Consider the following 25,989-nt stretch of genomic DNA (forward strand, 5'->3'; position numbering starts at 1 on the left):
TCAGTGTGAAGAAGGACTGAAGAGACCAAGAGATATCTGTGTGCACAGACTGTGCAGTTTTCCTGATGATTATATATAATATACGTGTACATTATGTTTCAGAAGATGTAACACTGTAATACGAGAGTGCAACTCGGAAAACAGATATAATCACATCTTACCCTTAATGGTGTATCCTGCAATTAGCCTGCCACTTTTACAGCTTTTTTTCATGAAGTGAAATTGTCAATAGCTATCTCATTAATCAGTGTGATACTGCTATGTCAAAAACTTCAGGACAATTATGATTCCAGAAAAAAATACAGCTAGGTAATTATTATTTCTCATTTTATACATCATTGAATGTGCTTAAAGAATATGCTTAAACATATTTGGCAAATAAATTTAAATACATATAATTTGTAACTATTCTTGTTCCCTCATGACAGTTTTAAATTTATTTCCTTCAGATGAATGACATTTTAGTCATATTTGAACACTGCATCTGGCATTAAGTTATGGCTCTGAGTCCTTCGCTTCTGTGAGAAGTTTGCTACAAAGCAGATTGCAAGTTATTGCTCCAGGTTTTTACTTTGTAACTCACAAATAGGAATATATTGTATTTACCAAAATGCAGCATTATAGACAAATCTAGCATTAAATCAGGTACAGTATTCTGGATTGATTGCTCATTTCAATCACCGTTTCTCAACTTTTCTACCTGATCATTCAAGTCCAGATCTGACACATATCTGCTAGGTTTCATTTGCTGAAAGTTGTATAAGTCGTGCATTAACACACGCATGTGCCATTAAAAAAAGGAGAAAATCGTTTGCATGGCCTGGATGAAATAAAGTCACGGATTGTAGCTGTACACAGGCTTCCCATTATTCTAGTAGTCACTGTAAAATAACAAGGGGGAAAAGTTATAAAGGCTCCTTTATGTGCTCTCTGCCAAGACACAGGCACAACTGGGTGATACAACTAAACCAAGCTAACGATGAACAGGTACAGAAAAAATAACAAATCCCTTGCCACTTTTCCCACACTCTTTCATCCCCTACTTGCCTGAAGTGTCATATAATAACAGTAAGCCAGGGATTTAGATGGGCAGAAAAATATCTCCTTTTTTGTAGGGCTAGTTCTCTACCAAGCATAGCTCCTACAGCTGAGCACAGAGACTAGTGAGAAAATTCAGCCAAAGACAAAGAGCAGGAGCAGGCGACCACTGACTCATCATCACCTCCTCACACAGAAACAAGTTCTTCATTGGCATACAAGCACTGCAGCTCTGTGCTGTTATATTAGATGAATGTAACTTCTTTTATTACCTTCCATTTAACTCCTGCAAGATCAGAGAGACTATGTACAACGTGCAAAGTTCTCTGGACATTTTTAAAGCTTGTCACAAAAGCAAAGCTTTGGTTAAAATAAGAAACAACAGATCACCAATAAGGAGAGGAATGGAAATGGCTTTTAGCCCCAAGTTTCAACCCAAATTTCATATAATGCTACATAAAATTTGGCCTTTTTGTCATCTTGGGGATAATTAGGAAGATGTACCACGTGAAATACTATAGTGATCCAATCGTTCAAACTGTGTACATATGTAGTCTTTATTTATGCATACCATATTCATATGAGTAATTATGTTAAGGACTACAGTGGAAATACTGATTTTTTAATAACTATCTGCAAGGGAAAACAAACAATATTTCAGCAGATTATCAAACTGCTTCATCATTTCCCCCAAGTAATTAGTCATTATTATGTACCACCAAGATATTTAAATGGGAGGGGCAGGGAAATACTACCAGAAAAATAAATAAAATTAGCTATTAAAATACACCATTAACAGAACATACTACAAATCACTATCCTACTCATGGGTGACCAAGAAAAAAAAGCATGTTTTCTTGTTCACATAGTCTATTTGCTTTCTTTATACTGATTGACATGGAAAACAAATGTAGGTTGTATTTCTGTTACACTTCAGCAATTTCGATATGTCACATCATTCTCAGTGTGTCACTGTAGATAGGAAGGATTACAAATAAACTTGCAAGATCTCGCTCACATGCTAATACACCCACAGAGTACTGTTGCATATTTTTGGTAGTTTAATAAGTATTAATACCTGCTATATCTAAGCATCACAATCTTGTACAGCCACAGTTAAGCCACAATACCCAACCAAGCTTTCTTTGTTAAAAGCCTGATAAAGGTATATGAAACAAAATACAGCATCCACTTTGGTCACAGAGTCATAGAATGGCTTGGGTTGGAAGGGACCCACTTGATTAATTACATTATCTTTCTGCTATATCCACAAAGCAGTAAGCAAGGAAAAGACTGAATTTCATTCAATCCTGCTCTTATTAGCACTGGGGTGATATTGCTGTAGTTAGGGTAATCTAAGAATACAAGGAACACAAAGCGTTTTGTTACTGATATAACCTCTTCTTTGATCAGCTACTAACATAATGGAGGAAAAAATAGACTAGCTTTCAGGTGTACAAACTTCTGTGTTCTTATGTGTGCACAGAAGATCAGTTCCATAGCCTAGATGGAGAACTGGCAGCACAGAGAGGAAAAAAGCAAAGGGAAGTCTCTCATACCAGTTACCTCTTATTACCTCTGGAATGCAGCAAGCCAGTGATTCCCAGGAAAGCAGTGGTAGATGCACATCAACAGGAATTTTGGGCTTGATCAGTGGTTATGAGTCAGAATTTCAACGATTAAGTTAAAATTTTGTATTGTCAGTGAAGGTGAAGTCTGGATTTACAACTTAGGTATTTATTCTGATGATTCCATATTTACCACCTATCACAGTGATTGAACGAATGATGACACATATTCTAGATTTGTGACTGAAAAACAAGGTGAATTGGGATTATTTAATCATGTTTTAACCTGTTGCTAAAGTTGACATATTTTTCCTTGCGGAGTTCATTTGCTGAAAGTACAATAACCAGGCAAATAAACCAGTCAAATCTGGTTACAAATGGAACCAAAAAGTAAACATCCTCAGAGAGGGCAAAAAATTTGCTTCCATATGATATTTAATATTTTTAAACAAGATTTTTTTAAGTGCTAAGGTAAACATAAGGGATGTTACTTTTTTTTTTTTTTTTCAAAACAAGCAAAATGATTAATTTTACTGGAAAAAAAGCTACTTTTTTTTTTAATGTTTTGTCCAGTGAACTGAAAAATCAATTACAGACACAGCAGTTATTCCTGGGTCCTCTGTAGTGACAATGAAGATTGCTACAATTGCACCACATCTCAGGAAAGGCACTCATGCTGCTTTATTTTTCAGATGACACATAATGCAGCACTAAAGAATCAGCAGGAAAAAGATGACAGTTTTGTGCTTCCTTATTCTACATTATCATAACATTTCTTGTAGCTACTTAAAAAGTTATTTAGTTATCTTTGTATTCGTCTGTTTCTTCGTATGGAGTGTGTACGTTCAGCCTCAGCACTGGCAACACCTAGCAATAAGGAGCTGCAGCAGTCTGACATCTCCCCAACCACTGGATTCTGCAGCCTCTAACAGGTATGAGCAGTAGAAAGAAAAAAAAAAACAAAAAAAACAGGAAGACAGGTTCAGCATTTGGCAAAAAAAACATTCAACCTTCAACCTTTGCTTCTAAGAAACGTACACAGACTGCCAAGATAATCCTCTCATATTAGGCTAGATCAGCAGATCAATATCTGCAGAGAGGCACATGCCAACACACTGCAGTGAGCCCAGCCAAAGAGTCGTGCTGTTCGATCAGAGAAGTCCATTCCATGCCAGAGGCCACACAGACCTCTATTTTGCTTGATTTGGGTAATACTATGATATGGACAACTACTTCCTGTGCAAATACCTCCTAAACCCCTACAAACACACCTTACTGACAAGGCTTTGAGGTCTTATTTAACTGCTTTCACCTTTCCATGCCTTGCACTATAGCTATAGCTACAAAAAGTCACTTGTTCACCACAAGCACTTAAAAAGTCCAGAAAGAATACACACTTAGTTTAGCTTAGAAGTACATCACTACTTTTCATTTCTTTTGTTCTGATGTATTTTGTACCTTGGTGACTCTCAGGTGAATTAAAAAAAAAAAAAAAAACCAAAAAACAACAAGAAACAACAAACAACACGGAGTTGCTTTGCTTGGACAAATTATTTCTGTAGGGTCATCTGTTGGCAACATGTACACAGAAGACCTCGCTAACTGCTGCCCTTCCCAGGCTTCTTGGACTCAATGTGATGTTTTCTCTCCTGAGAGAACCACTTTGAAATTACAAGAGCAATTTGTGAGAAGTGTTTATCCTGCAGGCATTAGCCCAGCTCTTCTTGCAGGTCTGCAATTAACTCACTTAGGCCACTTGGGTGAAGAACGGTAAGTGGAGTTTATGATGACACTATGCTGATATCATCTCTGGTAGCCCTTAAAAACTGAGCTAATGAATGGTTTGCCACAGTCCCATTGCCAAGCATACTTTGCTGTACAGTGCCAAAAATAAATCTCATCCATCAGCTTGTTTGCCAACCACTGGTTACAACCATCTGTGTGGGAAGACATTTCCCCTTTGGGAAAACAAAACAAAAACAAGAACAAAAACAAAAAAGAAACAAAGAAAACTGCAATGCAAGTGTTACCCCTGAGAGCTCACTAGTGACTCTGGAGATCAAACCTCAGATATTCCCATGGCACTGTCTGTGTACTGAAAAGGACTGAAGGATTGAGTTATCTACAGTAAGAGAAAAAATACTTACTAGAATAGAACAAGCTGGCACAGTCCCAGCTGGGCACATGTTTTTTACAAACATAAAATCACAGATGGAAAACTTCACGTAGGATCTCTTGAGCCTGGAGATCTCGTAGCCATGTGACTTTAACTTCCTGGCCTTACTTGGGCTAATTTAATAAATCAGACATTTGGCAGTAGTAAGCCAATGTTATTCAAATAAGCTTATCTCCCCTCTCACAACAGTCAGGGCTGTTTCATGGCAGCAGCTGCAAATGACACCTTCAGGACAAACACTTATGCAAAGAACTCAAACACAACCGATCTTCTGGTAGCCTATAAGATAATCTCTTCTTCACATGATCCCCTCTCAGCCTGCCTATACCCCACTCTCAACTTTAAAATCAGACGATTGCCAGGTTTCTGAAACCACAGAGAGTTCAGAGACAAGATCACATGCAGTGATCAAATGGGATCTTGCAGACCTCTCTGTGTTCACTCACTGCATGGTTCATTGTACAGGGTACTGCGAGGAGTTAGAAGATCAACCAAGGACTGTTCTTGCATGTTTCAAGTGGCCAGCTATACTTTGCTTAGCTAAAGGTCAACCCCACACAGTGCTCTTGATTTTCTGTTCTTTATATGAGCTTACCCCTGTTTTCCAACATTAACCTTCCCAGATGTGGAAACTGATCACATAGCACAGTTGTAAAAGTGATCCCACCGGGCTGCCTGAAGTGGCCACAAACCAAAGACATGAATATGTATGAGCCATTAATAGAAAAGGAAAAGAGGAAAAGACTTCTGCGTGTTTGCACAATTCTCAAGACAAGCTCAGCTTCCAGCCATAGTCAACCCATAAAGTTGTTCACCACTTCCAACCTGAGGCACCAAGGTGAAACAGCTGCACCATCACCTTTCCCATTTATTGAAGAGGAGAAGATGCTGACGGCAACAAAGGCTATGTGCTTCCTTATGGGCCAGAATTAGCGTTTTGAAAGCAAAACACTTCCCTCTTTTCTTCCTAGCAGCTACAGTCTGACACCATCCACAGGACAACCATGTGCAGCATTGGCAAAGAAGCACCCAGAGCGAGGCACAGTTTATAAATACTACAAGAAGTCAAAAGCCCCAGTATCTCTGAGGTTGTTATCAAACATGTTAAGCAAATGATATATTAAAGTGTGCAGACGTTTTGTAAATTAACAGGCTGAAGTTTGAGATTACTAATTATATGATTTTGCAGAGAAAAAAGACCAATCCAGTCTCAGACACTCAAAAGAACATTTGGCAGAAAGACTTTTTATTCTCTCTCTCTCTGTGGGCCTTCTGCCAAATATCTCGACTCAGCAAGAAGCAGTAGCACATGTCTCAGAGCACTCTTCAGCATCTGACAGAGTACAAAAAAACCCACATTTTTTTTCCTCCATCTCCAGGCTTCAGAAGCCTGTAGTTTACACAGTTTGTGGGAAATATGTTTCCCCTGCTTCCTCAGATGACTCTTGTTATTAATTTTCTTTTCTTTCCACCTGACCCAATTGGTCTCAGGGCACATTGTACTAGATGACAAATTAACATGATCTTAGGCATGCATCAGAGGTAAAAATGAAGGTTTTCTTTACTCCCATGCATCTGAATGACCCTCTGGCTCATATCCCTTGCCTGAAGTAACATCTTAAGAAAAGCACTGTGAATGGGAGTCTCTATAAAATAGGATTAGTGTAACAAGGTGGAGAGGTAAATTCAATAGTCCTTTTGAACAGCCTGCTTCCAGGCTTCTCACACTTCTTATAAAATAGCTCAAGCACCTCGGTAGGCTTTAGGTGCCTCTGTGAAAAGAGCAGCTGAAGTCCAGGGTAGGATAAAAGTAATTTCCCCAGAGAAAAATGCTTCCGTGTCCCTGTGCTCTAATTCTGTCTCGACACACACCTAGTCAGTTGCAAGTACACCTGTTTCCACAGTTATTTATTTATTAGGAAGGTGCAGAAACATATTTAGGCTTTGATAAGAAGCTTGTTTCATACTTGAATGAAGCACCTGAATGTTACAATGAATTCTGTTATCAAAGTCTTTATGCTTTATTCCGTTTTTCTTTTTTTAAAAATGTTGCTTAGCATCACGTACTCATCTCAGGCTAAAATTCTTCAAGGTTAGAAAAGCAACAACCCCCCCACTTATTTGGAAGCACTATTTAAATTCCACTAAAAGTAAACAGAAAGTAATGATTTTCAAAGTAATTAACACAAGCATTTTTTTCTAAGGATACATCTGAACATCTGGTGTTGTTTAACCTGACAGCCACACAGACATTCATTCGTTTCCTCTGCCAGAGGGACGGGAGAAAGAATCAGGGTACTAAATTAAAACCTGTGGGTTGAGATAAAAACTAAACACACTGATGTTTTAGTTGCTGCTTATCAACAGTGTTTTCATCCTAAATCCAAAACATGGCACCATACCAGCCACTGTGAAGAAAATAACTCTATCCTAGATGAAACCGGGACATCACTAAAAGGTGATACCTATACTGAAGAATCATTAAGCTGATTAAACCTAGAATACACACTATACTGATATTACTCCTGCAATTACTTGACTTAATTCACTCAGTGAGGTAAAGGTGAACTTCACAAAAATTACCAACTTCAAGATATCCATTGTGCAGAATTTTTTCAAATACAATATTCATAACACTAAGTCACTGTACAGAAAGGTACTTATATGTGTACTCATTTATCTATAAACAATATTTAAATAAAAACATTCTGAAAATATTCTGAAAATATTTTTTTACATTCAGAAGTGTGTATAAACTGGGGATGTACATACGATGAAATTTAACAAAACTTATCCATAAAAAGCAGTTGATATTTTAAATTCCACATTTCTACACTTTAAAAACCTCAAGAGATTTTTGGTTGGTTGATTATTTTTATAGATAGAGTTTCAGTTGGTGTGTCAATCTTTAGGGGGTTGTTTTGGCTTTGTTTTGCTTTGCTTTATCTATTTTCATGTCTGATAGAGTGGTACTAATTTGAAGATTCTTAAATTCTTCAGTGTCTTTTATACTACATCACATTCCACTTTGCAGCTCTATAAAGCATTTTCACTTAGTCTGTCAATTAAACCAAAACATCAGATTCCTACCTTGAAATATTCCTCCCACAAATTGCAAGTACATATATACTTACTTGCCTTTCTGAAACCTACATAGCTTGTTTTTTTTTTAATCATCCTTTCCCACTCCTGCCTTACAGGACTTCCCCACAGTACTTCAGGCTCCACATGTATGTTAAGAGAAACTCTGTAGGATGTCCCAACTCGCAGTTCACTGTCTGAAAAAAAGATCTTAATTTTAAGTTTCAGTTTGCTTCTGTAGAGCCGCAGGGAAACTCTTTGAAGTGCAGAGTCAGGGGAGGAACTTAACTCAGGCCTTTAGAAAAAAAAAAAAAAAAACCTGCTAACAAGGCACATGTATAGTCCTGTGAAATCCTCTCTTTTAGAGTGATCTCCCCTGCCACAAGCTTCCCTATACGTTATTGATTCCATAAATAGCAAGTCCGTAAGCCATGGGTATGATGAATCAATAAGTAACTAGACAGAGGCTATGAATTGAAGCTGGATGACCTGAGAAGAAACCAGCTATTCTTCAAGATGGAGAAAAACTAGGCGCATTTCAACAAGCAAAATAAAAGAGAAGAAACTGCCAGGAGAACTGTTCAGAGCTGTGCAATCAAGAATATTTTTGCTCAAGGATTCCCAGTAGATAGTACTTTCAGATATCTCTTGCTGCTGAACTGGTATCTTCTCAGATGCTTCGAGCAGACTCTCTCGCACATGCTTCTGAAGGAACGCTGGTTGATAGAAATCGTTGATAGGAAACCATTCTCACTGCTTTACAAAGTTAGAAGCTGCAAAAATATCATTCCCAAAACACCATAGGCACATTTTGCAAAAACTGTCAGGTAATTAAGCATCTGAAGTTATTCACATCTTAAAGAGAAGCCTTTTTCCAAATGAGATATATGGTAAAAAAATAGTATTCAGGAACTTTATCAGAGCACAAGAATATGGCTTCTAGCTTGGCACTTTATTTCGCGTCTCTACAGGAGCTCGTATATTGCATACCATGATAAGAGAGCCCAGATCAGCTTGCCATCCCTCTTGATTACTGCCCATCCATGCAATAAGCCAGGTACCCAAGACACTACTAAGATGCTGGTGCAGATCTCACTGTGCACCTTTTGGGCATCAACATTCTGGGACCATAAAAAGCACACACATAAACAGGATAAAAGTAAATTCGTAGAAAATAATTTCCTCTGTTCAAGGCAAGCTTTGCATCCCTCACCCAATCCAGCTCCAGGAGCTTCTCCTCTCCATGTTAGCCATCAGCTAGATGCATCATCTTCTCAGAAGGGCTGATGCAACACTCCTCAGATGTAGGGAATGAAGAACCCTCTGAGAGGGTACGTGTAGGAGAGGGTACATGGGAGAATCAGAAGATGCACCCATAGTTCTTACATCTTTCTCATCACTGTGAGAGGATGAAGGAGGAAAGAGACAGATGGGCCATCTGAGAGCAATGAAAATATCATGAAAATATATTTATTGGTCCCATTGTAATATAAATGTTGATAAAATTTTTCAAGGAATCAGTGTATAAATAAATTACCATCTGCACAGAAAATAATCGTGTCCATAAAGTAGCTCTACACATTTTTATGGCTGCATATTCTTTGATCTTTTTGATACTTTAATGTCAGAATTTCCACACAGAGGTCCATATTAGAACCTCAAAACTTCACCCCTCAAGTCACTTAGAATTGTCTGCAGTTTAGCTAGATGACTGAAAGATCAGTAGGTAGAGAATTATCTGTGGTGTAGATTATAGATACTCTTTCAAAGTCCCAAGGATGAAGCTGAATGCCATGCACAATACACAGTAGAGCACTGCATTTGTCTTCCAAAAATTGTCACCAAATGAGTTGCCACCTATAAATGTCTATAAATATCTACATGGCCAGGCCTATTTTCAAGTTTAGATGAAACTGTCACACTGAAATAACCATTACCCACAGTTCCTTAGGAATACCTGCACTGACTCATGACAAATATTTATAGTGCTTTAACTCTAAAATGCACACTAGAAGAAATATATGAGCATTAAATAACTGCCCAGGTCTATACCATTGATACGTTGTGAAGGGAGCCATGCAAAATCTTCTTTAATGTGTGGAAGACTGTCACAAAACATGAATTGCCTTCCCCTTCAATTCACCGGATACATTATAGGGATATGACAAAATGCCATTTATAAGGTACCTTGTCTGATCACATCCTCAAATCTAGCAGGGGTTTTATCTTCACAGTGCTCATGACACAAGCAAGTCTTGAAAATAACTTCAGCACACATCCTTCATGTGCAGCTGTAGTTAGAAGGGGATTGTAAGAAATAATAAACTGGTGGAGAAATCAGATAGTGAAGATGCAGCTGGAGTGAGCTTGACTTCAGTGGTACTGCCTTGCTTTGACAGCTAACTCTTTATATACTGCATTACCTGAAGCTGTATTAAAGCTAGGCACCTAGTCTTAGGTTTCAAGGAACAAAAAGCACAGCAATCAAAATAAAAGTGGACACTGAATTGCTTTTTATTTCACACACAGCTACTCTGATATTTGCATACAGTGACTGCTCTTCATTTGAACTTTTTCTGTAGAAAATATGCTGCATAAAATGGATGCTAGCTGATTATTTCTGATAATCTGCCTCATCTCTTCAAGGGAGAGGAACGTTCATCTACATTTCTTTTCTTGAACAGCCATTTGTAGAGTCTAGCAACACACATAAAGGTACTGTCAGCTGAACAAACAGAAACCAAATTTCAGTAGTGCAAGTAAGGTTCAGAGCCCTGAAAGCAATGCACAGCAGCAACGAAAACCAGCAAAATGAAAAGACTGCTAGAGTTTTTGTCCCTGTTCATTTTTATCAAATATTATATATGTGATACATAAATACACATACAGTCACAGGCAAATGAAGCGCTAAGTAGAAGGATCCAAATCTTCAACACAGCAATACATTGCAGCATTTTTATTCACTTTCTGAATCTTTATACCATTATTTACTATATTATTTCAACAGCAGAGAAAGTGAAGATTCCATGGTTAAAATTAAGACACATCACCATACCTCAGATATCTATAGCTTTAATAACTAATCCGAATTGGACATCCCTGTATAATCAATACAGAGATATACATAGAAGCAGCCCCTGGAGGTAATACATTATTTTTACATAAGCAAATTCAGATCTGTCCCTGCAGGATCTGGTTTTGATCTGTTGTGAGGCAAACCCACTAAGGGAAAGAGATACATCAGCAGAGCCATGAATTTGCTCTTGAGTTGGTCCCTAATTAGTCACTGCTTTCAGGAGGTTGCCCCCATGAGAATCTGTTATTACGATTCTGAAACAGATCTAACAGAAGGTCACTGCTCTATAACCACAGCTGCTCTATCACTGATAATATAGGTGTATAACTAAAACTAGCTAAAATAAATCCACTGATTCATCCTCTGCTGCAGAGCTGACCTCTAAGATCTCAAGTATTTGCCAGGACTCAGGAGAGGGGTGACTTTCAGGTCCAAATGCAATACTAAAGTCAGAGGAAGAAGCAACAGGACATTTGAGGAATTTATTTCCCTAGCTATTATTCAGGAGCTTTTAAAGTGTTACCAGTTATGAGAGCAGCATATCTAGACTGATTTTCAAAGCTCTCTTTATACTATGAACATTCTCCTTTTTTTAAAAAAAAAGTTATATATCTATATGCATTTATATACATATCTCAAATTTAGAGGACTCAGGTTTGCTAGATTTAAAACATACCCCTGATTTCTTCCCTCAGTGTAGACAACTGACTTTATTAAACGGACACAAAGATAGTCTGAAACTTATAAATAACATCTACAACTGTAAAACAACATTCCCACATTTTTCTGCAGGTTCTCTGTAGCAAAGAAATCTCATGTGTCGCGTCTGTCTGCTATTCAATTATTCATCTTTCCTATGCATGGACCTAGGAGATTTTTTCCATAAAATAAGTAGAGTACAAAGTACATGCCAAATGTAAAAACTTCATTAAAATCTGTTGAAATTGTTACTTCCCAGTGATCACTTTTATGAAAAACAGAGCAATATTTTATGGCTTCACAGTCCTCTCCTACATTTATTCTATTAGGATAATCCATAGTCAGGCATTTTCTCATATTTTTAGCTTGGGTTATGGTGCTGTTGTATTCCTAGCATCAAACAGAAGAGCAAATTCATTTATAATCACTCCTGCAGATCTGTTCAGATAAAGGACAGGTTTTTTGAATAGTTTTTCTGGCATCCAAAGTGCTGCCTTACACTGCTCTTTAGCTCAGGAATGAAATCTTGTGGTACATTTAAATGCGAGTTCTTCACAATAATTATTGTATATACAGGTTAAGAAATCCTCAGTAGACCAAGATATGTTTGCAAACAGAAGCAAAACTACAAAGGTATTTACTTTAGCAAATTAATTATCTTTAGAACTATTTTCAATATTTACTGCCAGTAATATCCAACAGACTTTCACTTTTATTTCAAAAAAGATGAAAAAAATAATGATGAAGAGAAAATGTCACCCATGATGAAATAAACTACATGAGCTGGAAAAAATAAGATTTCCATGTGCTATTCAGACCAGTCTCATTTATAATTGCTCTGGCTTTTGGCTAAAACCATGTTTTAAATGTTTATAACATGAACATAAAAATGTTGATAGTCCATTAATGGAGGATCCTAGTCCAAATTGTATTTTGCAATTTGCAAAAATTGTGAGCATTTTTGTACAACAAAAGAACAGCTGTTCTAAAATATGGCATTGTTAGAGGTAATAATACGCAGTGGACCTTCTGGTATTTTTTTTTTTTTTTAAGAAAATTTTAAAAGGCACCATTTTAAAAATGCTTTCTTTTTCTCTGAGGTTCAGGTTTTATTTCAGATTTATGAAGTGCAATATATCAAAGCCCTCTCAGGAAGCTAAGCTCTCTTCTTCACCCTTTTTCCTCTATACAAGCTGCTTTTCAGAGTAAACCCTGCAAAATATAACGATGGCACTCATGACAGGAGGAAGATGGGAAATACATACTGTCCTTAAATTGCTTAGCAGAAAAGGACATCTAATGACGCAGAGCAAAAACTGAAAAGTCAAGAAAAGGATGAGAAGAGACTGTCCTTCCACCGGAATAATGGGCACCCTCCTAATTTCTCATGTTTTAACTGTTTACATCCCATCATCTCTAGCATTAGGCAGTAACACTGACTACCCTGACTTCCTGTAGTCCCCACAGAGCCATTCCTAGGGCTGGTATGAGAGAAAGGAGTAAAGGAGCTTCTGTGCTATCTAAATGATTCTATGAACAGGAGTGGCATAAGTAAGATGAAAGATCCATTCATTTCTCAGCTTCCAGAGTATGCAAGGTACCTTTTGTCATCCACAATCCAACTTCTTCGTATATTATGAGACAAAATATGAAAAAAACCATTATTTACTTATGATAGATTAGCATTTCTATATTTTCCAGTTTTCTGGAAGGGCAGACATAGACATGGAAACTGTATTTTTATTTTTCGAAGGTGCATTTGAACCAAAAGGAAAAGGGAGGAGATTTACACAGTCTTCATATGTGCAGCATGCAGCAGTGTAACATGATGGCACGACATTACCCTTCTTCCTTCCTTATTTAAACTCGTATCTTCTCTCAGATTCAGTTATATTTGTTCTTAATATCTCTAGCAGATGTTCCGGGGTGAATGATGCAATTAAGAATCTAAAATTCCCATTTCTCCCAGATGCTTATTTTCTCAATATTCACTCACTAGAAATATATTTACTTTCCACTCTGTGGTGTCTCGCAGTTAGCACACCTTCTGGGTTCCATTTCACAAAATCTGCACAGTTAATCTGACACATGCCAATGCATCTTAGATGAATGTTTAGCACCAGTAATCTTTTTTTTCTACTGATAGTAAATTTGCATATCATACCAAAGCAGACCAAAGTTTTGAATAAGGAATTTACTTTAAGGAATCCTTTGATTTTGTTGTTCATAACGTGGAAATGGAATGTTGTTTCTGCATTAGATACTGAAATGGGGGAACTGATCTGAAGAAGTAGAGCACAATGTATTTGCATTTTGTAACTTGTCCTTAGAAATAGTTGATATGAAAAGGTAGAAATACCATATACGTGAGTAGCATATTTAGAAGTGCAGTTGCTGAATAATGCGATTAATTCTTGCTTGCAAACCTGCAATAGATTTTAAATGTTCCAAATAGTATAGGTATAGTATTATGAACTAGAAAGCATATTGTAGGGCTAATCTGTATGGATAAGAGACCCTCAGCAAAAGAAAAACCACCTTAACAAACATCAGAGAAGCCAGGTCCTCTACACAAGGCTGGATTGCCTTGCTCTGTGGGTAGGTTGGGATGCAACAGGCAGGCATCAAGATGCTCCCCTCTATCCTCCTTCCAAGCTTATTTCTATGAAAGGACGAGCAGATGTCCAGAAACAATGACCAAGTGTTGAATTAGCAAGTGTGAGAAGTTAACTAACTAGTGATATATGCTTAGCTAGCAAAAATTTATGTTTATCCAGTATCCATATGCTTAGTTGAGTGTCAGGAAGATTGTGAACCTGAAGTACTCAGCCAATGAGAAACCAGAGGAGAAAGAGATAAACGTTAGTAATAGGGCATAAAAGATTTAATGCTTTTCTGCATACTTTCCTGCTTGCAGGAGGCCCACCATTGCAATTGCAAATAAAGTCTGCTTTATCAGAAATACCGTCCTGATAAATTATCTGGATATTTCCAACAATAAGCACAATGCTTTCTGCTGTCATTTTTTTTAAAGTTTACTTTGTCATTGCTTAACCTTCCAGCTCACTGAAGAAATTTAACGTTGATTTCAGTCTTCTCTAAGATTCACTATTTTCATTGAAATGCAATTACATTTTTACCTGCTTTATCTCTGTTCCCCTTTCACTAGACAGATATATAGACTTGAGTTCGAGTTCTGGATTCGGAACAATTCTGGCCTTCCCAGAATTCAGCCAGTCTTCTATGAGCCCTACCTCTCCTCTTGCACATGATCCTGGAGCACAGAGACTCATATGAAACAATTCTGACAAACTGCACCTTCAAATCTAATTGCACAATCCACCCAGGATTTGTGTTGGTCTTAACAGAACACTTTTCTCAACCGTATCTTTTCAACAGCTCTGCATTCACTCAGAATAACCCACAAATTCAGCTTTATACTTCAGTCATTCAAGGACACTTGATAGCAAAGCCGTAAGTATTTTGCAAAAAGAATTCCATCGCATTTACTTGAGAACAATTTCAGTACAAGAGTTATACAAATCTATAGGGAAAAAAAAGAACAAGACAGACTTGGCAGCTCCTGCCTCAGCCTCCTCATCACTACAGACAGAATTTTTGCTCAGTCTGGTGAAAGAAAGCTGCACAAAGCAGACTGCTCTTTTATGATTTTCCTGCTTCCTGTCATCCAAACCCCCAAGCCAGCCTTCCTTCTCCAGTCAGTATGCTGTAGCTTTGCTCCCACCTATGTGGAGAAGTGAGTTTTTCTCAGTTGTAGTCACCTCTTTGTCAAATGGTACTTTCACACCTTAATTGGAAGGTCAAATTTTTAGTATTATCTCTCTGCAAATTTCAAGAATTTTTCCTGTGTTTCTGTATATTTTAACTCAACAAGGAGATATGGAGCAAATGACAAATCCAAGTTTTAGCATCAACGCTTTCTTAATGGAACAAAATGACAATTGCAGAAGGATATGCAGCTAGATAAAAATGAATCTGTCACAGACAAAATTTTGTCAGCTTCTGACCTGTAACGCAAGACTCTATTTGATCATCAGAAATAAAATAAGACCTTTACAATTTTATTTGGACATTATGATTCTGGCACTCAAGAATGATTTTCAGGCAGATAAAGGAACTGTACCCAAATTAAGACTTTCTGAAAGTTCCAGGTTTGCACTAGTTTGCATACTCCTTGGTATATCAATTCAGGGAAGTATTCACAACTAGACTGGAGGTTTGAATTCTCACTTTGTGAAAGAAATGAGCTCTGACAGGTCTTTCAGAGAACCGAAGTGAGATGCCTTTCTTAGGCATGATGTGAATAATTCTGAGTATTCAGTTATGTTTGAAAAGCACTGAGTGTTTTGCAGAGCTACAATAAATGATAAGCATTTTAAAAACACTGAAATGGGCCCATAAGTTATTTCATCAGTGATGACCTTGTGTTTTTCTCTTTCATCCATGCCTCCTGTCTCTGCACATGGACACAGGCAGACACAGGCTTTGCTGTTTCGAGCTGCTGGTTTGTGTAGCTTGGGCTCAGATCAACCCTCTGATCTTCAGCACAAATTAGACCCTTTTACAAGCCTCCACTACGGAGAAGATTGCCACAGTGAGCAATAAAATGCTAAGTCTTTCCCAACTCCCCAGTGAATAGAACTAAAAAGAATTGTTGCAGGAAGAAAATTTACAAATGGCAATGAAAAAAAAAAAAAAAAACAAGGAATTTTTCTCCTGTAATTCTGCAGAATAGATGACTGATTCTGAACATTTTCTTGGCACTTGCATGACTGAAGAACAGCTGTTCTAAAATATGACTTTGTACAAGCAATCACTTAATGCTGCCATGGACTAAATTCAGTGAAGAGTATCAAGAGAGAAGGGCACAGTCTTTAGAGATCATCAGCAGAAAATTAATGCAGATGAAAGATTGATTAACATATCCCCTGGATGCTATAGAAATAATCTCCACATGGGATGAAACTTTCCAAGCAGAAACCCCAAAACCTGAATATGTGAAATACCCAGAGCAGGATAACAGGTGCGCAGAGTAGATATATACAGGATAGTCATTATTGCATGTATGGAATGCAAGTTAAAAACCTGAGGAGTAGCACAAGAAACCTTAAGACTAGACTAGAATTCAATGGTAGAATTTGACTATTTCCACCATAACAGTAAATTTAGATATGTGGTTAGTGTTAAGGATCAGACTCCAATTATGCTCTGATGTTGACCCATTATGTCAAACCTATGAAAAGAATTCAATCTTAACACATTTAATTTGGACAATGTATAATCAATGGATATCAAGATGTTACATTCACAATATAATCAAGAGAGGCAAAGCGGACAACGATCACAAAAGAGAATACAATGGAAGGCTTACCCTTATGCTGGGCTCACCACAAAACACCAACAGAGGCAATCTCCAGAAGAGATCCTTCCCCACTGATAGCCAGCTCTTAAATAGGTCTAGGAGGGCTGGAGCCTGGCTCCACCCCTTCCTGCAGCACAGGTGAATTGCCTTCACCTGTGCTCCTCTGGCTGACTCATGGCTCGCCTCAGGTGATCAATCAGAGGTTCAGGCTGTGACTCAGCAGTTCCCATACACTCAATTATAAGGGAAACTATAAACTATTCAGGGTTTTATTTTCTATTATATTCTTGTTTGACGGTCTCAAGCATTATTAAAATTTTATGATAGTTTCCCTGAGGAAAGAAAAAAAAACAAAGTTATCATGATAGTAGAGAAATAACTAATTGGCTTCTCCACCAAAGAAAGATCATTTCATGGTCTTAGACACAAAATATGTAAATAATTTTCCTATTTACATCTCCTATATTATCAGGCTATATTGGAAGGATCCTCTTTAAAAACAACACAACCAGTATAATCACAATGAATAAAAATGTTTCTAGAAAGGGAAACAAGACTGGGGAGTGAGCACAAGTGGCAGAAACGTTCCTATTAGCTCACTGCAGTGTATCACACTACTTCATGATGCATGACAGGAGTTTCTCAGTCACTGAATAGTTCTGTAGATAGAGAAGGTTGTATTTTAAACCTGAAAATGCTAGAAAAAAACACCAATTTCAATAACATAGAGCTATGTGCTACATTAATTGAGCACTTAACAAGCTAATGAAACAATAAGGAAAATTCTGAAGAACAAACCCAAGAGATTGTTGCTATTAAAACAACACTATTTGAAGTAAGGCAACCATCAAAGAGGCTAAAAATTCCTTCCATACTATTTTGTGGGTCTAGTCAAAGTGGTGCATGAAAATATAAGTTCTGTGTTTCATACGTTAAAGAAATCTAGCACAACATATTACTTAGTGTATGTAACAAATCAGCAAGGCTAAATTGAAACCAAGAATACACATCTGGAAAAGTAGATAGTATTCTAGTATTTAGAAAACATCAGTGTTTAGTCTAGATAGGACAAGTAACAGCAAGGTAAGTAAAGAATCAGTGTGCTGTGGGTTTTTTATTCTCAGCATCATACAGTATTTTCCTAACAAAAATTAAGGGAAAAATTAGTCTTCAAAAAATGGAAATCAGATTAAAAAAATCAGCTATTCAAGAAAAGATAAGAGTACTATCTAAACTGGGTGCTGAAAAATGTTAAAAAGTCTGGCAGTTCTAGCTGTAAAATCAACCAAGTATGTAACTTTTACAAGATTATAAACTTTTATGTAATCATCTTCTTTCCACTGCAACACAAAATCTGAATGTATTTAAGGATAAATATTATCATATAACACATGAAAAGCTAGTAATTTGACATTGGGATTACAGAATCAGGGCAAAAATTAAGAACCACTATGCATTTTCATTTTAGAAAAACATCAAGAAACCATAACACTAACCAAAAATAATGGAAAAAAAATTAAGTAATCAGTATAAAGGAAGATATATCTTATTTCAACCCTCCAGCTTCTCTCCCCATAGCTACCTCAAGAACAGCATGTTTCTATCTAAGTGCAAAGGAGGGCAAAAATGAAGGCAGCCATTTAGTGTGATGGAACCAGTAGCACAGAGAATAAATTGGCATAATTCTGCTGTTGTCTTGACTTCTGTAACTACTCCCCAGTAAACCACAGAACTGCAGTCACCTCAGTGGCCAGAGAAAATTATTTTCTTTTATACTCTGGCAGAATGCCAAGGAGTACTATCTACTGAATTCTAACAGATATTGTATTAACATTTTAGATTGCATTGACAGATACTGATATGAAAGTGTTTCACTGATTGTGTTCTATTTTATCTTCAAGCAAATGGCAATTTTGGGATCAGGTTCTGATCATGATATAACTAAAACTTTCAATTAATGCTGAAGCCAGATAAGAACATCTAATAGCTTTCTTCCTCATGTCTGCTAAAATGGCTATGGTATTCCTTTGTTTCTATATTTAAACCTTAATTACACTCAGAATTAAGTTAGTGAAAGCTGCACACAAAGCATTCTCATTTAAGAGAATCTATCTCTGGGACAAACTCTCACAAGAGATAAGATTATCCATGTTTGAGCACATTTGGCACATTTGACAAAAGAATATCAGAATATCAGATAGCAGTACTGACAGATCAACAATATAGGAGTGGATGCCACAATCTAATATTTTCACTGTCCCCAGTGGCATTTTCCAGCATCACCTGATAACTCCTAAGACATCCATATGCATCTCCATGTGTCTGCAAATTCCCTTCTCTAAAAATTCAGTTTTCTCCCACTTAATTCCCATCAAGAACTGGGAACATACAAAACAAGTCTTGCATCCTTTGATAGGCCCATACCTGCAAAAATCATATATTACACACATAGAGGGGAATCTGATCCCACACAAAATGTTATAGTATAGGCACTTCAAAGAAGGGCAAACAGCGAGAGACATTGGTATGCCTGCTGCTTCATGTCAGAGCCTGAATCATGTAGCTGGTAGGACTTGCAGACACGGCACTCTTTAGCTCAAAGCCATTCAAACGACACTTCTTATGTTCTCAAAGAATGCCACTGCCTCCAGGACTCTTTCAGGAAGGAGCATGTAGCTATCTTGTGCTTACTTAGCTGGATGGATGGATATCTTTGGTCTGGTTTAGATTCTCTGCACTTAGTTAATGCCTTTAAAACTAAATGCAAGCAGTCTGCATTATGAATGCTGTCTTCTACACAGTGTAAAATTCTCAACAGAAAGAGTAGATTCATACCAAAGCTCTATAGACTCACATTTCTTTCCACAGAAATATAGAAGTTTGTATACCTGGGAGGTCTCCCATGTTTCCACTGGGGCCGTTCTTACCTAGACACTGAGATTTTAAACACTAGGAATGTATATCTCAAGCACCAGAATCCCCTAGTGTGCCAAATAAAACAAAATAGACAGCATTATTTAGCTGCTATTTGTTGTATGTGTTCACCCAAGCTTCCAAACATGATTGTCAATAACATGCACAGTCTTAATGCAAGAATAAGACACAAGAGTAAAGGGCTGATAGAATCCTTCACCCACCTTTCTGAATGACTGTAATTCTCACTGTGATTCCCAGCAATAGAATCTGTAATACATATTCTGCAGTGTTCTAGTTTATATAGAATTCAATAAATTTTTACATGATTTTGCATACAAAATGCAAGAAGACCAAAGTCAGTCTCAGGTCTGCTGTTGGACTTTTTCTGACAGAGCACTCTAAAACTTCAGTAAAAAAAACAGACAAAAATATACCCTAGAACAGAGGTTTTGAGTGGTTTTGAGCAGAAAGCTGAACAAAATAAAAGAGCTTATAAATAAATCCGCCCTTAGTCATGTGGGTCCTTCTATCCAGGTCTGCCCTCATAGCAGAAATCTTCAACACAGTCATACACAGCTCTTTAAGTCCCTTTTTTCCATCACCTCAAAAGGCTGTGTGCCTGTTCATTGATCTTCGCAGTCATCCCCCAGTCTGTGCTCCTGCTGTAGGCATCCTGTCTCTGTCCTTTTCAACCTGACCACCATGTCCTCTGGAGGCTTTCTCCCAGAGCCACCACAGCAGTATCATTTGGCCTGTAGCAAGCAATGACTATGAAGCAAACACTGTCTTCTGCTCTATGGCTTCATTTTTAAACACACAGCAAACAGCAAATCAGGAAGACAAATAAGCGGAACTAAACATCAGTGCTCAGAAGCATCTCCACTTAGGCATCGCCTTTACTGAACTTCAAAGCTACATGGCAAAGTTTTGTCTTGTGAGCCTAATGAGTGCAAGCCAGCACTAGACTTTAAAAACTGTCATCTATGCTGAGCATGGGATCACATTTATAGCATCAAATTTACACATAGGTAATGAGATGAATGTCAGTTGATCAATAACGAAAAAAGAGTCCGTCTAGAAGAAAATCAAGCACAAGGGTCAGACAATCAATGGTATCTTTAAGGTGAGATTCACAACACTGAGTTTGCGCAATATTCACCATCATGCCTCAATTCCCACACGCTTTGTGAACAACAGATACGACATAAATCACCCATTAAGCCACCAAAAATGATGTCCTAACTCACCAGTGAATTTCACTCCTTGTGCATACAATGAGTATGAGGGCACTGAGGTAAGACACACAGGCCATTAGCACACATTTTAACAAAGTGCTATGTTATCTCTGCTTAGAACAGATCAATTCCACACTCCAGGGGTCAGGCAGCGCCAGGAGTCTGGTCACACGCTGACTCAGTGCAGTGTTAGCATTATTGCACTTCCAAAGAGCGCCCCAATGAACGTAGGCTCAGACTGAAAAGCATCCTTAATTTATCCACATAATTTTATTCTGTTATCAACGTAAAAAAAAAAAAAAAAAAAAAAAAAAAGGTAATTATGAAAAGCTCAAAGAAATCCAAATTCTGAGAGTTTTATTTAAAGGTAGAAACTGCATCTAAGTTTGTTTCTTATCTATAAAGGAGTGCTTGTAAGGGGCGTATTGGTGTATTTCCTTCTCATAAGGACCAGTCCTATACTTGAAACCTTTAATACAGGTTAAGATACAATGGTCACCAAATCAATTCATGTTCCCTATGACAGAAAGAGCAAGGAGGCAGTGATGCTGAACCGATGCCTGCCTGCCACATCTGTCAGTGAAGACGATATGTTTGCACAGGTTTATTTGCTTTCCAAGGGCAAGCAATGAGTAGGAGGATCAGGATCAGTCTCAGAGTATAAAACTCTTATGGATTTCTTGAAGTAAAAATCTTTTGGCTGCCCTCGAAGCATATCAGTTTTCAGGCTTATAACGTTGACGACATCCTTTTGTATACTGACATTCCACATTTTACTTGTCTTTTCATATATAGCTAGTACTGTACAAGTGTATAAGATACTGCAGTCAGATTCATAAACACACACTTGCTAGGTAAGATCTTCATAGCATGAGTTCACAGTGAAATTAAAAGGAAAAAGTTGAGTTCCTGCTTCTTTTCAGAAGTCAAAATAAAAAGGTAAGTTTGGTGTTTTCTTTTAAACACCATGAGGGCATACTTTTAGCTCCTAGTGTTTCCTTCCAGACTGATGAACCTTTAACAGTCAGCCAAGATGAGGGAACAGAAGTGTCTTCAAACCAGTCTTCTCAAGAGGACTAGCTACTCACTTACCTGACACCAAAAAGCTGTAACCTGAAATCCCAGATGGCAGCTTTGGTGGTTGCAGCCTCATCTGGGCCTCATGGCCTGGTTTCCTATTTCCTGCTTAAGGCTTTGCTTCTCTTGCTGCTGACCTGGAATTTCTTGTTTGTGCCATATCACTGAAATAAGCGCAACAAGTCTACAGATGGCTTGTCAGAGTCAGTGTTTGTATCACTGCGGTAGTCTATCTGGAAAGCAGAATGCTCATTAAACAATTTTTCACACGTTGATGATCTTTCCTTCTTTTTCCTTCTCTTTTTTTGACAATAGCCTTCAAAAAAGAGATGGGTTTAAGAGTTGGTGCAACTGATGCGTAATATGACTAAATCAATAGAGGAAAGTAAAGATTTTTTAAAATGTAGATTATTGATCTGTGAAACTGTAGGGGCTCCTTCAAAGTCATTAGGGTTTGTCACATCAATATGTTGGTAAGGACTCCTGTAAATGAAGATTAATGATGGTAGGGATAATTATCACTGAAGAAACACACTTTTCTCAGTATTTGGGAACTTTTGGTGAAGGTGAGCAGTGCCAAGTTTTCCTTCAGTGCACTTTAGTTCCTTTTCTGTTGGGGGGGAGAATGTTTATGGCAGAATGAAAGTTAAACTCCCAGTTTCCTTGGCAGTAATAGTTGAGTTGCCTATCTTTGACTTGTGCTTTAAAAAAAACAACCAACCCTATATGAGTGCAGCTGCTTCAGAGATGTACTGCACCTATGACAAAAGCCTTCTGCATATTTTTTTCCTCCTAAAATAACCTGGACATACACAATTGTTGCTTTTCTAAATCAAACACTCAAGTCATGTTTCTTCTTTTTATGGTTCCCTGAAGATATCTTCATATATTTTGCTAAATAACAAGTTATACGACAAGTTATAACTTAAAAGAAGAACCAAAGCTTTTTGTCAACTAGCTGAAATGTAAAGAATTCCCTAATGTTAACAAGCTGACTTCACAAGGGGGTGGGGGGATGAGGGAAGGGAAGAGCTCATGTTCACATTTTTCATCTAAAAACATCCAGCTGACATTCGGTCCTGACTGGTGTTCCCCAGGAATCAGTACTAAGGCCTGTCTCATTCAGTTTCTTTATTTATGACCTGGGCAAATCCAGTTCATTATCAGTAATTTTGTGGATGATACCAAGTTAGCAAGAAGTATCAGTCTGCCTGAGGGTAGGAAGGGTAGGATCATTTGATTCTCGATTATGAAGTACTGTTTTTCCAAGTAGTCCTTAGGATTCTAATTACTTTTTTTTCCAGGAATTACCTGGTGACAGGTTTCATTCATCAGTTTTTCAAAAAGATTGGTAAACATGCTTTGGTAAAGTTTCAGTTGGACAGAAGCAAACACAGCCTGATCAGCCTTTGGTGAATAGAATAAAAATGATCTGGAAATGGGATTTTTGATTTCTAAAGAAAGATAATCACGGACAAAAGAACTATGAATTCATGCTAGGATAGCTTGGCTGTTTTCCAACAAGCTGTTTTCTAGCAAGCCAGAACACAAATCCACATTCTAGTTTAAAGAGGGAACAAAGGCTGAGCAAAGTGAATCAGCAAGGTTCCTATCTGGCATAATGCCCACCTTTGATGACCTGCAGGACCATATCAGATTGCACCTAAATAACAAGAAGAAGACTTTGCTTTAAGTTCCTCTCATCCTGAAGTCTTTAGTCAGTGAGTATGTTGAAGAAAAACATCTTCTCACAGCAGAAAAATATCCAGCAGTTAGATATATAAAAGTACTTGCTCACAGAATTATATTATCAGAAGGAGCTGCATTTAAAAAGGGGTGGCCAGCAGGGAGAAGAGAAGGCTCAGGGGAGATCTCATTGTGGATTCTCATTGTACTTGAAGGGAGTGTATAAACAGGAAGTGGAACGGCCATTTACAAGGGTGGATACTGATAGGACAAGGGGGAATGGTTTTAAACTAAGGTTTAGGTTAGATATTAGGAGAAAGTTTTTCACACAGAGGGTGGTGATGCACTGGAACAGGTTGCCCAAGGAGGTTGTGGATGCTCCATCCCTGGAGGCATTCAAGGCCAGGCTGGATGTGGCTCTGGGCAGCCTGGTGTGGTGGCTGGCAACCCTGCACATAGCAGGGGGTTGAAACTGGATGATCATTGTGACCCTTCTCAACCCAGGCCATTCATTTCATTTTTTACGATCCTGTGAAAATGAAGTCAGATGAACTGATATGCTGTATTAGAATCATTCCCTATGTTTAATTCTTTACTTCTTTTACACAAATTATTAGAGAGTATTCTGATCTCAAATAAGAGGATAAACAGCCAACAGACACTCTATGAAGAAGTGGACTTCAAAATCATGTTATATAGCAGATCACATTTCAAGATATATTGGCCTAAAAAAAAGACTTTACTTAATAGATCCAGAGAACTTTTTTCCATCCTGAAGGACAAAGAAAAAAAGAAAAAAAGGAATGCTAGTTTTCCTTGTCCTTTTGCTGCATTTTAAGGACTGGAACAACTAGGAGGAAGAAAAAACTCACATTGTCAAAGTTGTGGTATAGCTTTTCGGTCCATGGAATGAACTGAAAATGAATGAAGGATGAAGAATACTAGGAATGAAGAATGGTACTGGAAAGTAAGGAGAAAGAATCACACTCAGCATGCATTCGAAACTTAGCCTTAACAAGTAACTGTACACAGTAGCAACATAATGTTTCCAAGGTTCACTGCTGGAATTTATCAGAGGCACACATAGAAACTAGTCAATATAGCTATTTTATCATATATTTGATCCTTGACTTGCCAAGCTTCTTGCACTACCTTTTCAACTGTACCATCATTAGAAATTGACTGAGAAGATGCTAAAATCGGAGACTGCTGAAAATGGAAAATTGAAATAAAAATTGAAAATACTTAAATTCCCCCCAAATTAATAAGAGTCCCTTGGGTATTGATTTGTGAACCAGTACAAGGACACACAAATATATACTAGAGAAAAAAAAAGGTCCTACAAAATGGACACTCCTGAATTTGCTAACTAAGGGTTGAGATACATCAATATAATATAAACAAAATTTCTTACCTTTATGATGATTTGCTCCAGATGCTAATTTCCCCCACAGCGTTACAACAAATATTATTATTAGCAGCTTCCCTTTTGTTGCTTTCTGTAAGTATCTCTTATTCATCCTGCAAAGATAAATACATAAAAAGAATTACTTATCTTAATATTTCTTTAAAATCATTTCTCAAATTAATGAGAATTAAAAAATTAGTGTCTGGTTAACATCTTCTAAGTCCTAAGTCGTGCTTAGCTTTAAAGGAGCTATACACACCATCAGTATAACCTCTCTCCCTATTTTGTCATCATTCCTCCAGAAGAATTCAACACCTCCATCAGTTTTATACTAAAGCCCAAGCAATAGTAGCTCTGCAATAGGTTTTGCTAAACAAAAGCAGTTCCACTGGTGCCTTTAGGCCAGTCATGTGCAGTGGATTTTTTAGCTTTTGGGATTGTGACTCTTTTTGGATTCTGCTCCTCAGTCATAAAGATACAACAGATTTAAAGAGATTTCCAGCATATATACCAACCAATCCTGGTTGAAATCCTGGGAGAAATCCTGTCAGGAAGATTTGAGTAGTTTGGCATAAGGGCCTCAGACAGGCAGATTCTCTAGTCTCTCTCCTGTCTGTCCAAAGGGTAATGAAAAAATCTGATTTAC

At 37.6% G+C, this 25,989-nt stretch overlaps 1 protein-coding gene across 1 annotated transcript in view; it reads right to left on the reverse strand.

Moving 5' to 3' along the window:
- The window catches only part of TAFA2 (TAFA chemokine like family member 2), a 52,273-nt gene extending 26,818 nt beyond the window's left edge, over positions 1 to 25,455 (reverse strand). The window contains exon 1 of the mRNA XM_042816393.1: positions 25,350 to 25,455. Coding sequence (XP_042672327.1) covers positions 25,350 to 25,455 — 106 coding nt within the window. The remainder of the gene's footprint in view (positions 1 to 25,349) is intronic.
- Between the last annotated feature and the right edge of the window lie 534 nt (positions 25,456 to 25,989).

The sequence above is a fragment of the Centrocercus urophasianus genome, unplaced genomic scaffold (assembly GCF_019232065.1).
Source record: "Centrocercus urophasianus isolate 14NV4802_14NV808 unplaced genomic scaffold, USGS_Curo_1.0 seq_15, whole genome shotgun sequence".
Lineage (NCBI taxonomy): Eukaryota > Metazoa > Chordata > Aves > Galliformes > Phasianidae > Centrocercus > Centrocercus urophasianus.